General features: G+C 38.8%; 1 protein-coding gene across 1 annotated transcript in view; it reads left to right on the forward strand.

The window, feature by feature from the left end:
- Positions 1 to 14,197, forward strand: part of KIF16B (kinesin family member 16B) — a gene marked incomplete at its 5' end in the record, with an annotated part of 139,758 nt that overhangs the window by 12,123 nt on the left and 113,438 nt on the right. Inside the window, 4 exons of the mRNA XM_080615968.1 lie at positions 4,010 to 4,079; positions 5,079 to 5,192; positions 9,334 to 9,450; positions 14,068 to 14,165. Of these exons, the coding sequence (XP_080472094.1) occupies positions 4,010 to 4,079; positions 5,079 to 5,192; positions 9,334 to 9,450; positions 14,068 to 14,165 (399 nt within the window). The remainder of the gene's footprint in view (positions 1 to 4,009; positions 4,080 to 5,078; positions 5,193 to 9,333; positions 9,451 to 14,067; positions 14,166 to 14,197) is intronic.

Genomic DNA, 14,197 nt, shown 5'->3' on the forward strand with positions numbered 1-14,197 from the left:
TCTTTTGAAACACTATTTGTGAAAACTGATTGCTCTTTCTGTCCTGGCCTTCTTGGTTTCTCCCTCCTATCCCCCAGATGAAATATGTCTCCTTCTTTCTGTTCTATTCTTAGTCATGTCTGACAGGTATTATGGTAATCATAACTGATTCTCATAGTACCAAATTAATGGAAAACATAATATCATAATTTTCTAATGGGATAAGCTATAATGAATGCTCTAGTGTCTGGACAATTCAAAATGGATTAATAAAAAGCCACTCGTTAAATAACTGAACCTTCCATTGGAGGACTTTAAAGGAAGGAATTAAAGATGAACATGGGAAAAGACCAAACACATCTTAATAGGGATTTTCCTAAAGCTTCCCTTGTTAATTTATATTTGAGCTTTTCTGTGCTCTTCTCCCTCTCTGTCTGTGGGAGGATCTTCAGAAAGCCTTGTGAAGGACTGGGTAAGTGACATAAATAACAGGGGTCATTGAAAGTTGCCTTGAAATCTGGAGATGCTACCTAAATTTGGCTGCCATTACTGTGATTTTGACTAGATGCCCATGGAGGTGCAAAAACTGCCCTGGTCTTTGCCCTGAAAATAGGGAATATAAGGGAAGTAGAGAAAGAAACTTGATGTAGAGAGATCTGTGTTGGATTTTCTTCCATGAAACTGCTGTGTGTTGATATAACTGCAGAATCCTCTTCAGTTTGAGGGACCCACATGCCCATTGTGATGAAGATAAGTAATTGTAACTTTGCCTAAGTAAGCCATTTTCAAGTCCCATTACAAGACAAATATACTAGTTCTTTTAAGCATATCTTGGTACTAATGTTGATGTTATTTATATTAAAATAAAGTGTTAGTATTATTCAAAGTAGGTTTTCAAATTTTTTTTCCCCCTGTTTTAATTTTCTTCTTTCCCCTCTCCTCCTTGGAATTAATTGCTGTGTGCCTGGGTGAATTTAGCAATGGTAGAGAGTTAACAACAGCACTGGGCTTATGTATTTCCTGGTGTCTGTGCCAAGAAACTTGCCTGTTTGAACACTTTGTGGCTTGGTTAGAGGCCACAGGATCACGGGTTATGAGTTTCCTTGCCTTGTGATCCTGGAACTCCACGTGGTATATGAAACAGCAGTGAGAACAGCCTGGAGGCTGTCCCTGAACACTGCTGTGTGAGCAGATTGGGCCTGGGAGGGAAGCAACATTTCTTAAATCATGAAAGCATTAATTGTCAACTTGTTTTGGCAGCCGGCCCCTTTACGTTGCTTTGTGATGGGGAGGGGGCTGGAACTTGCAGGGGCATGTGAGGCTTGTCTCTGGGCTGCGGTAGGGCTTAGTGGTTCCTATGGATGTTGGAGGAGCAGTTTGCTGCAGTAGGGTTCTTCTAGCTCCGAAAGGCCTCAGGAGGGTACCCAGTGCTGCAATAGAGCTCTTTACAGCCTGAATCTTTGCTTAAGGTGGAACTTGAAAGGGATTCGGCCCTTGCTGAACTGCATTGAGTGAGTGCCTGGGAATAACTGGCATCGTGCAGGCAACTACTTTTTTATGGGATCCTCTTAAACCCTTTATGTCTACATTATACTTAGCTGTCTCATTAAAATGAAGCTTTAGCACTTGAATACTGTTAATTCTTTTCACTTTTCTCAGGTTGGCTTATTCATTCTGATCATCGTATTCCAGTTTCAGGTTGTCCTTTCCCTATTCCTTTCCCTACAAAAAACAAAATTCTATTTATAAGGTGTTTTTTATTGTCTAGTGCCTCACAAGGCCTTTCTTCCCCCCCTCCCCCCCATTTTGTTTTATTTTTCACTTTAAAATCCTTATTTAATAATGTTTAGTAATATCAGCGTTGTCCCTCAAATTAATGACTGTAGGCTTCTCAGTTCATATATTGGTGTTAGGCTTAAAACATTTTGTATCAATTTTCAATTATTGAGTAGCTTTAGGTTTTATAACATGGAGAGCTGGCTACATCTGGGAAAGAAAACACTGACATATGTTATTATTTCCCCTCATACTTGTCAAGCATGAAGGAATCAAGACAAAAAAAAGCAGTAATTCTGGCTCAAACCTCATCCTGCCTAGAGTCCTCCCAAACTTTCTAGAGGAAGTAGGTTACAAATTAACATTTGAAACACATTTCATAGTAAGATACACCATTTAATTGGGCCACATTAGTTATTACACCTTTGCTGAGCAAATAGTTACAGGCAGGTAGACACTATTGAGGAAGCAGGATGAATGGTAGCCATCTACAGGCTGTGTTGCTGCGATGCCAGAATCTGTTTCCTACTTAAAAATATCATTGAAAACTTCTTCTTCATTACCCTATCTATTACCCATAGCTCTATTTTAGGATTTCAGTCTCTAAAGTGTAAAACCTAGTAAAAACTAATAAGGGTGACATGGAAGTGACTAAGAGGCATCTCTTAAGGCATGACTGAAGTTTTTCTATGGTAAATCTAAATTCAGTCATAGAATTAATGCTCAAATCATTACAATTAACTATTTTATTAGCTTAAAAAATAATGTTTTGATATTTGATAGGAAGAAGTTTCTCACTGTGAGGGTGCTGAGGCACTGGCACAGATTGCCCAGAGGAGCTGTGTCTGCCCCATCCCTGGCAGTGTTCAAGGCCAGGTTGGATGGGGCTTGGAGCAACCTGCTGGAGCGGAAGGTGCCCCTGCTTGTGGCAGGGGAGTTTGAGCTAGGTGATCGTTAAGGTTTCTTCCAACCCAAACCATTCTATGATTCTGTGATATTTAAATAAGCACTTTTATTTGCCTAATCTTTGTTCATTAATGAAAATTTTAAAATGGATTTTGCTTTTCTGTAGCATTTCTACTGGAAAACAATGTGAATAGAGGGTAGCTGAACAGTCAAAGTATAGAGCTGGGTGATCTAGTGCACCACCAGGAAGAAAATGTCACATTAAAATCCTGAATGTGGGTCTCCTGTTACTAGGAAGTTTCTCTTTTTCATTTTTGGTTGATGCAAGCAGATATCCAGTAATCACTGAGATACTGTGCAATATGGTAGAGCAGCACTTTATCGCTTTAAGGCCCTCTCCTTTCCTTCGCACCAGTCGGGCACACCAGTTTGTTGGGTGACTTAGCAGATGGTTTTTGAACAGGCATGTCTGTTAGCATTTGGGGAGCGAGGTTTTGTGTGATGTATAGAAGTTCTCCTCTTCCGGCTCTTTGTTTCACGTGCATGTTTTTAATAATACAGGAGATGTTATGCTGAAGATACTACTCTTATGGCTAACTATAATGAAATCCCATCTCTAGCAAGCAAGTTGATATGTGCTCGTTTTAGACACTAAGCTTTTCTTATGATAGTTTTGAAAACAGCCACAACTGATGGGAAATAGATTTGGGTGCATGGAAACACTGCCGCACAACTGGACTTCTTCCTGGAATCGCTGTGTTCTGGGAAGCAACAAACCTGTGTAGCACTCCCTTGGTAGCAGAGCCCTCTCCTGCACTGCTATGATGCAGCACTGCTCAAAACAGATGTTCAGTGCCTCATTTCTAAGAGAGTTATAGAATACTCTTGTGTAGTTTAAATATTTAGTCCCTGTTACCAAAGCTATATGGGTAAATGGGAACTCCTGCTGCAAGGCTGGTGGTAAGAGGCTGGAGCATATCTTGTAACATTCTTTTTGCATTTCCTTAGAGCCACATAATTGACTTCACTGGGCTTTGGATCAGAGTACATTAAATTAAGAACAAACCACGTAATTGACTTGCAGAGTCAAACTTCTGAAGCAGGTTTCCCCAAGCTGCTGCTCTGTTTCTAGTTGAAGGGATTTGGAGACAAGCCCAAGTACTTCAGTTATATCCCATAGCAATGCATAACATTGGTCATGGCAATCAGAAAAATGAAATAGAAATGAATTCACTTGATAGTTGACTGTGGCAAGCAACCTGTCAAGTGGAAATATGACTGTGGATGATTGTGATGTTTGTTTTAACATACTCAGGCCTCTCTCATTTTTTTTTTTTGTTTTGTTTAGGGAGAAAGACCTTAATGCAAAGTTTATTATTTCAATGGAAAAAAACAAAACAACAATCACAAACTTAAAGGTGAGTAAACACGATTTATAGAAGGAAGTCCAAACTGAATAGCTGCCAGAATACGACTGGACTAAAGAGTGGTCCTCCCTGTACTATGGAGAACAGCCCTTAGCTCTTAAAATACAGCGTTAAAGTAATTCTTTGGGGAAGCAGGTTAAGGTGTAAACTTGCTGTACTGCAGTTTTCTGAAAACCACTCTGTAGGCTGTATCTCAGAGGTTTTTCTGAGGTTTATCCCTCTGGTCATTACTTAGCTGGAAGATGAAAGCCAACAATAGAAGACAGGTACACGCCTGGTAGCTATTAAACCTTTGCTTTATGTGTAGAATTCTTGGATTCCCATGATAACGAGCTAAACCCAAACTACCCATCACTTGCTATCGTATTTTGATGGTATATTTTAACATTTCTGTCAGCAAGGGGAATCATGCACAGCAAATAGATTTTTGCAGGATAGTTTCCAATGACAAATATGTGAAAATGGGTTTCAGTGTGTAGCTTGTTTAGATTGATTCAGATTGCAGTGTGTATTGCTGAAATATAGTGCTAGCTTTCATGTCTTGAGCATGAAAATAGCCTTAAGCAGCACGTAAGTAACACCATTTTAATTATGGCTCCACAATGAAATCCTGTTTACAGTGCAAAGGTCTTTCTGGCTCCTATTAATTATATGCATAGAGTAATCCTTTATTATAATCTGAATTGCATATACAGGACTGATTTAACTGAACATAAGGGTGACACAAATGTACTGTGGTGTTAGGAGCAGTAAGCTTAAATCCAAGTAATTCCTGCTGTGCTGTCCTGTGACATGACGGTCCTTTATGCTGAAGTGTATCTGTTGTTAATTTTGTCACTGTTGGAATAATAGGCTAACCTGTCATTATACAGGTTTCTAAGTGTGTATAGCCTTCTGTTAAATTTGCTTTCTGATTATTTGTTGTAAAATGTTTTTAATTACTTCATTAGGATGTACTGTACCAGCTCTTTTTCTTTATTTTTTAAATAGGTACCAGAGGGTGGTACTGGAGATACAGGACGAGAAAGAACTAAGACTTTTACCTATGATTTTTCCTATTTCTCAGCAGACAGTAAAAGTCCCAGCTTTGTTTGTCAAGAAATGGTAGGATTTCTGAATGTTTATAATTGATTTTTTTCCCCCTCCTTTTCTTTTTCTTTGGCTTGAAAGCATTCTTTGAAACGTCCTTCTCTTGAAAGTGCTTCTTGTATAATTTAGAAATTCCCTAGGTACCTGAGAATTTGAATTCTGCTTTGTTTTCTTTTCTTTCGAACTTGTCTAACATTAAGTGCTGTGTTTTCTAGTACAGCAGGTTAAATGCCTTCTTTTGAGTTCTCTTGTCTGATTTGGCTTGTAAGGTCAAGTTAGAAGAATTCTCTGAGCACTAAATCTGCTTTTGAAAAGCTTTTTTGAAAAAAATCACTTTTGAGAAACGAGGATATCTCTTTAATTCACTTAGAAACATTTTTATTATCTAGTAGGAGTGGGGTTTTTTTTGTCCAAAAGTCTTGGTGTACACTGAAGATCGTTCAGTCTCCTCCTTTGAGTATTCAGTTTAGGAAAGGGCAAAACTGCTTTTCTTCCTGCACACTCAGAACAGAAAATCAAACTCAGAGCTATAGGCATTATTCAGGTGAACAGATAGACCCTCCCTGACCTTGCATTTCATGTGAACATTGAACCCTTTTTTGCTACTTCACATTTCCAAATAAATTTATTGAGTAAAATTCAAGTGTTTTGTGATTGTTACCTTGTTTTTTGTTTCTGTGGAACTTGGGATGCTGCAAGCTTCAAGTGAGAAGACTTTTTTCCCCTTAAAATAATGCAAGGGTTTGAATATGCTGTAAGGCAGTTGGATACATACCTGATGTGCTCTGTAAGCTCCCAAATCAGGGAGACTGGTATCACTAATCCTAAAAAGCCTCAGATTTAAAACTAACAATAATAAGCAATAAATGAAAGCCATTTTAAAATATTTATGAGAAGGACAAGCTTTGCCATTATATATAATGACTATAATTGTTTGATAGGGAATTTATACTCTAAATTTCTATTTAACCATCAGTGTAAGTGTTAGGTTCTCTTTTTTTTTTCCTGAAAGTGTCTTTTATTTCACTGAGTTATTAGTTAGAATTATATCCAAACATTTGATCATGTATATTCTTAAACTTTCTGGATTGTTAATTCTTGATGATGTTCTTACAAGTAACACTGGTTTTGCTGTATTGTCTGAAACATCAAGAATTAACTCATTTATTGAGGCACTAATGTAGAAATACCATAATTCAAGAAGTAGAGTATTTGAATGCAATGATTGGAACCCTTGTTTCTAGTGGATGTTTTTAAGCAGGCAGTTCAGGCCATGTGGCTTTGCCTAGAACTTTAGCAAATGCTTGAAGTTGACTAGGCAGAGATTGAGTTATTTTAATTAAAGCAGGTTTGATCATGTATCTTTCAGCTCTGTTTCTAACTGAAGCTTGGGATTTTGGTTGTGGTTCTGCAGATGCAACAGAAGATTGCCCTAAGTTTTCTCATACAAATTGATTAGGATCTCAGTTTAATATTACTTAGTTTCATGAAAATGCATACAATTCTGTGATAACTGATTACTGTATTCAGAGTTCTTCCTGATAGAGATGAGTACAACTCCATAAAGCAGTACTAATGATGTATCAATGCATGTTTGGAGAAGCCTGCCAAATGTATTATAAAGTAGTTACAGAAATTCTTCTTAGGTACCAATTGTGGCTTAGGTTTATGAATATGTAATTCTTGGATCTTTTAGATAGCAGTTTCTTTTTACCTGTTTTCAGATGCTTCTAGAAAGCTATGTTAGACAAGACCTCACTGGAAAAATGGAAGAAACTTGAATTAGTATAAATGGATATCCAAGGTGTATTGGATATGTCTGATTTCCATATAAAAGTGGTTTTTTTTTTTTTTATTTTAAGTTTTTCCATATTGGTACCATTTTGCCTGTTTCAGGGTGGGTCAGATTGAGGCAACATCACTTGCCCATGTCAGGAGCTTATAGAGAAAAAATGAAACTAAAATGCCTATATAGAGATTGTTGTGGCAGCCTTGAGTAATGTTTGTTTTAAGCTGTGGGCTTTATGGTTTGTAGTAATAAGATGGTAACAATAAATCCTTAACATGGTTTAGATGTCCACGTTCAATATTCTGTTACATGTCTCACAACCCCAGACTGCCTCCTTCATCCTTACTGGTAAGAATGTGGGCTTGCTCAGCCACAAAAACATTGGTGAGCCTGGGTCAAATGTTGCTTTAATTACAATGGGTGCAGCACATAGAAAACAAAAGGAGTTTTCAAACCATGGGAGTGCAATTTCTAAACAAGTGCTGCAGAAGCGATTGTTTTGCTGGTGTTATTAATTTCGTATTTAATTGGAAGACTGTAGTTAAGCTCTTATCAAGTTGCTGCAGAATTTCCAGTTTACTGCACCAGTGGCATAGAAGAAGGGAGTCTTTCATTCATGCTCTTGCCATGGAGTAAGATTGATCTTGATTGTTGTTAATGTGGTTGCCTAGTGTGCTTTGTTCATGATTGTTATAGTTTTCCATTTGAAAGGCAAAAAAATAATATATGGAAGTCTGTCTAATACTACATGTCCCATTAATATGCCTTTTAGATGTAAGATGTGGTTTAGTGTTCAAAAATTAGAGTGGGAGTGACAATTTACAATCAAACTACTTACTTTGTATTCTTGGAAGAGAAACTAATAGAATTTTGATATTTGCTGCCCTTTTGTGACAGACCAGTGTCTGAGCCATTTGGTTCTGTCAAAGTCCCATCCTAACAATGTGTTTTCTTCTAATCTTGTGTGTTAGGCCTCTATGTTCAGAAAACACTGACTGTAGCTGTTTTATCTACTACCTTGAATCACTTTGCAAGGTATAGACAAATCTTTTAAAGGGAAAATGCAGTCATAACAGTAGTGTATAAAGACTTGGTGAGATAAAAACATGGACACAGAGAAAGGGAAAAGGGCATGAGGGAAATACAGGAGTGGTCACTTAGGGAGGAGAATTCAACTAAGATGTTACTTTTCACATGACAAGTGAAAGGGAAGTTGCTTCAGCTGATCTTTATACTTTCCCTTTTTGAGAAGTATGACTGATTACAGCGTTGTAACTCCTTTGCTCAAGGGAAGGTCAAGTTAAGTATTCCAAAGACATGCTTACAACTGAGCATTAATGATTAAAGTGATTGCCCAGCAGTCCTTCAAGGGAGGAGTAGTACGATTATCCTGTATGTGCCATTCACTATTAATAATGACTTGTAGACCCTGGTTAATTTAAGCCACATATACTGCAGAGTAGGAGCCAAATTACGTGAAACATCTATGAGATTTTTGAAAGTCACCTCTGGATTTGGAGACCCAGGTTAATATTTTCATTGAGAGAAATATGTTACTCCTTGCCCAGTGGGCCAGTGGGGGTATGACTAGAAATGAGGGGTAATGATAATGAAAGGTCAGGAATCTGGGAGGGATACTGGAGCCAATATTACAGGGGAAGGTTGTGAAAGCATCTGGTGAGAGCTGAAGTTATTAGGTGAGAACAGACTCCCATATTATGGAATGTGGAGGAGGGATTGTTACCCATTTGTAAATGTTAAGTTCAAAAGGGAAGGGGCTAGCTGATGGAGGGTCACTTACCATATGGAAAACACATTTGCCAGCCTAAGAAGCGTTGGTATGTAAAAGCCAGTTAGGGAGGAAATACAGAGAAAATGAGTAATTTTCTTATAGTTTGTTAGAACAAAAAACCAAAACCAACCCTCCAAAAACACAAACCAAGGAACTGACAGGATCACTGAAACATTTCCTTTGAGAAGGGACTGAGTATTTGCAGAACATGGAGAGCTGGCAAAGACACAAAACGCGAGGAGATATTAACAGTAAGGAAAAGTGAGTGAAGTATTTGAGATTGCTGAAAGAAACTGGAGCTGTAAAAAGAAGGTAATGTTTTTCATTCTGTGTCAGGTAGCTCTCTAACAGAAAGATAAGTGGAAAGTATATTGTTGCAGTGCAGTAAACTAAGTGTGGTAGTAAAATTTAGCATTTTATTTAAAGTACTAATTTCCTGTCCTCTCGTAAATGTCATTGGTTGATGTCAATAGCTTATTTTGCGGTAGTTTATTGTTTAATATTTACCATGCTGAACTGATGACAACTTTTTTCCCCAAGCTTCTGTTGTCTTAAAATACTTTCTTTGTTTTCAGGTTTTCAAAAATTTGGGTACAGATGTGCTTAAGTCTGCTTTTGAAGGTTATAATGCTTGTGTTTTTGCATATGGCCAGACTGGATCTGGGAAGTCCTACACCATGATGGGAAATGCGGTATGTTGTATTTTTGTAGAATCATAGAATATCAGGTTGGAATATCGGGCCTCAAGGATCATCTGGTCCAACCTTTCTTGGCAAAAGCATGGTTTAGACAAGATGGCACAGCATTCTGTCCAGCCGAAACTTAGAATTGCAGAATAGTTTGGGTTGGAAGGGACATACAAAGGCCATCTAGTCCGATGGGCAGGGACATCTAGATCAGGTTGCTCAGACCCACTTCCAGCCTGGTCTTGAATGTCTTCAGGGATGGCGTATCCACCACCTCTCTGGGCAACCAGTTGGAAAAGGAGGTATTTACCACCACCCTTTGAGTGCAGCCTTGTTGCCAGTTCCCCACCCACCCCATGGACCACTTGTTTAAGACTGTAACATGTCAGTTCCTCTAGGAGGAGGTTATGGGAAACAGAATCAAAAGCTTTAGAGAAATACAGTGTCTACTGCTCACCCCACATCAACTGAGTAGGTTGGTTTTTTTCTTCTGCACCAATGAATTGAAATTATGCTGTTAGAAGAGCATGTTCTTATGGAATAATTACTGATCCTGTCCACATACTACTGACCCATCATGTATCATACCTTCTAGTAGTAATGAGAGGTTTTAGGAGATGTTTCTTTTATAGGTAGATACTTAGGTGGAAAAGTGTGTTTAAGTGATGCTCTGCTATGTTAGACACAAAGCAGTAATTTTTGTTCAGAAACAAACCCCAAAATTTCAAATGTAATTACTGATTTTCTATGCTCAACTTGCAAGCAAAGAGGATACTGATTTTGAGAACACGAATGATCAACCCTTTCTGAAGAGATCTGTTTTATAGATCTCTTTTGAAGGGTCAGAAGATTAAAATAGGTCCTTAACCCCTTTTAGTGAAAGTGAGGAGTACAAAGAGGGTGAGAGTAGCTAAATGTTTCAGCAAGCCATGGTGAGATGATGCAGTAAGTTCAGTTTTCAGGGTTAAGTCTTGTTGAGTGCTTCAGTATAGACCCTGGAAGAGAAAGATGCGATAGGAGTATTTGACATTTTGTGAGTAAAGGATGGGAGTAGTTTCTTGCAGTTATCTCCATGACTGTCCAAGGACAGAAAGAACCCGCTAAACTGTTGGGAGTAGAGCAGTTCAAAAAGGGCTGGTTGATGCAGCCTGTTTGCCAGGCAGCCTCTATAGGTTTCACTCTCTGATCATGGGGAAAAAAAATACATCATGTCTTCTTCCAGCAGAATTGAAAAGGGGAATATTGCCACTTGTCTATCCTTAGATAGACCACTTTTGAAATGTTGTAAGATTGGCCACTTTGCACCTCCTTTAGGAGAGTAAATTAATTGCAAACCTTCCCCTTTCCATTGTCACAGAATAAGTAGCTTTATACTTAACAAAATAGACTTTTGTAACCAGAAAAGATCTTATGACCTAACTGTGGATTTCTGTTTCAGAAATATATAAAAGTGACGTTTTTATGAGACTGCCTCACTGTATATAATGACTGTAATCATCAAGGCATTTTGCAAATGAATAGGTGCTGAAGTTTGTTTGACACTATTCAATAATAAAGGTCTAATCTTCTTGCCATGATACATAAATACTTTAATCTGGCTTTGTACAGAATGTGTATAAAATATACTCAGCCACTAAGTTAAATGCTTGAAAATTGATGGCCCTGTCAGAGAGACTACAGTGCTGTAAGAAAACTTGAATTTGAAATACGCTTTCTTTTGTCACTACTTCTCCTTAAAAAGTATGAATTCTGTTTTCATTTTGATTTCAATATCTGCTGTTCTTGGCTCTGAAGGCTTCTTCATTCTTCCGCAGTACTGTGGGCAGCAATAATTCCAAGAAATATGTGGACCAGTTGGAGTAAGTCTTGAGCAGAGATACTGAAATGATCAGAGATCTATAAAATATGGTCTATAAGGAAAATCAGGCTTGTGTATGCAGAGAAAGGAAGACTGGGGGGGAACAAAAGTCTTCCAAGATGTGAAAGGCTGCTGTAGAAAGGAAAGGGGATAATTTGTTTCCTATGTCCAAGGTAGATGGATAAGAAACAGTACATATAAATTGCAATAAAATTTCATATAAATATGAAATACATGTCAATTTCTGGTTAGCACAGAAGTAACATAGGCTTTTCATGAGAAAATTCAGCTCTGTGGTGAACTACTTATTTTAGTTCTACAGATTTCCATGACTGGAAACCCTAACCCAGAAAAAAACCATCAAAGATGTAGCTGATCCTGCCCTGGAGCTGTAGGGGATGAAAAGGGTGAAAATGTTTAAATATAGTTTCTAATAGAGAATGTACATTCTGTAAGATGTACATTTTACTGATAAAATATGCTTGGAACAGTGTGTTCTTCCTTTCTCATCACTATATTGCTATGGTTGAAGTTACTCAATTAAAGCTAGTATTTCCTGTTTTAAGACTCTCTTTGCAGTTGCTAGATTATGTCAGACACTAATGACTTGCCTAAAACTTTGTGATGGATCTTTCATGGTTTTTCCTTAAGCTTTAATTAAAACTATTCAGGTGTTTCCAAGCATGAGATGAAAGAAAAGTCTTTTTCCTTTTCCCGTGTTTAAAAAAAACCTTAATGAAATAAAATGTGTCTGGGAATTTCCAACATTGAACCCTGAAACTTTGCCTAGAGGTAAAGATTGATACATACTGGGAAAGGCAGCTCCTCTGTTACCAAAGGCAGCCGTCTCAAACAAAAAGGTCATTAACTGCAAGTTTCTCCCTTAATCTAGGGGTTATTCTTTTTAAACCAGGGTATGCTCAGGTGAAGGGCTAGGTGTGAGAGGAGGAGAGAATAGATTATTATTTCAGAGAATGAACTCAGGTTGGGGAGGGCTCTGATTAAGAGAAGGAACAAGCTGGAAAAGGGCAAAATGGAGGGATAGAGCATAATTAAAAAAAGAGACTGCATGATGAATCAGAAATTATATCTGGACAAAGGAAAGAGGAAGAGGAGCTCAGAAATGACACCTGGAAGAAGATTGCTGGGACAGAGAATGCAGGGGAAACTGAAGAACAGGCACAGAGGGTACCAGCATGGGAGCAGAATGGAGTGAGCTTGGGCAGAAAGGATCAGATTTTATGTGGGGTTCAGAGGAGAAGAGAAATGTTTGCCTGGGGAGTGTGCTGCAGGGCAGTCCACTGTCTTCATGGTTTTTTGCTGCCTGGTATCTGTAAAATTCCACCAGGCAAACTCTTGGGTGCCTTGAGTCTTGGGCTATGCTTATGTTGGATGTTTGGTCTTTTTTGTCCTAATTTGCCTCGTGCTTAATTACAAGGGCCTTAACTCTAAGCAAGAACTCTTCTTGCCTCAGCGGTGCATAGAATTAGTCCGTCACATCAAATCTTATGTGGTTTTGGTCTAGATGCAAATCACAGCTGACAGACTGTTTTGTCAGCTACTTCTGAGTTTGCAGCTCTGAGGCCAAAGCTCATCTGTATATGGAATGTCCTTTCTCTTCATTCGTGGGAGCCATGTTCACTCATTTCAGCTCTTAAGGAGCTTTGTTTGCTCTGCTCAGCAGGTAGTTGGTCATATACCTACTCAGATTCGGTGGGAATGGGGCAGCTGGAAGCAAGCAGCCCCTTGTCAGCCAAGGCCACAGCTGCATGGCACTTTCCTGCTCCTCTCTGCTGCTATGGAAAACCCTGGCTTTGATTTACCACCTTGCTGCTGGCTGGAAAGGAAGAGGAGAGCTGCATGCTAAGTCCCTGGGTATCCCTGTTGTTAGCTGTTGCCTCACAGCCTGATGTGTTTGACATCAGTGGTGGAGCAGCAGCCTCACCGGGATGAGGCTCAATTCTCAAGAATTTTCAAGTGCCAGCTTAACCTAGAAGTTGACATCCTGCTGCTGCTGGCTGCTGTGTTAGCTGAAGTGGCAAGAACCCTGTAATGCAGTCACAGCTCTGCTAGTAAACCACATAGTCCATAGGGATCTCTGAGAAGGAATATGTTTTTTCAGTTTGCTTTATTAAACCAACTGAGCACTTTATGCATAAAAACTCTTTAACTTCAGAGCTGAGCATTTGGAAGTTAAATATCCAATTTAATTTGGCTGCGTTGCGGGATACAGTGAATGTGGAGTTTTAATTTTGTTATTGCATGCTAATTTATCCATTGGACCTGCTGCATCTTTCAAGACAGGAAGAACTGTGAGCTGGGGATTAGGGCTTTGAATAAGAATGGCTTAAGGGTCCGTGTATTTGGCTCTTGCCCCATTTTCTGCAGATGTTGCCAAGTCCATAGTGAAATGAGATAGATGTTAGAAAAGATAGTGTTGAGATAAGGCAGTGCATATGTTGCTCTGAGGAGATGGTTTCTGCCGTCAGCAGTTGGGATTATTTGAACTACATGACAGGGGCAATATATATCCCAATAGCAAAGGATCTGAGCTAGTGTATACATTCCAGCACACATACAAGGATTACAGGGGCAAGGTGACTGCAGTTAAATAAAGGGCAAGAGAGGATTTGCTGAAAGGTTTTGATTTCTCCCCCTTTTTCTGGATATTGGAACTCTCTCAACTACTGATCTTGGGTTTTACTTTTTTAAAATACATGTGTGTGCATATATACCCTTGGAAATAAGGACTGTTGTTATTCCAGGGTGATGCCGGTTTAATACCTCGAATCTGTGAAGGATTATTCAGCAAAATAAGTGAGAAGACAAAGCGGAATGAGGCATCCTTTCGAACAGAAGTCAGGTAGGTCTTAATATGTTGATAGTTTGCTGGTT

Source organism: Psittacula echo, assembly GCF_963264785.1.
Source record: "Psittacula echo genome assembly, chromosome: 4".
In the NCBI taxonomy this organism is placed as follows: domain Eukaryota; kingdom Metazoa; phylum Chordata; class Aves; order Psittaciformes; family Psittacidae; genus Psittacula; species Psittacula echo.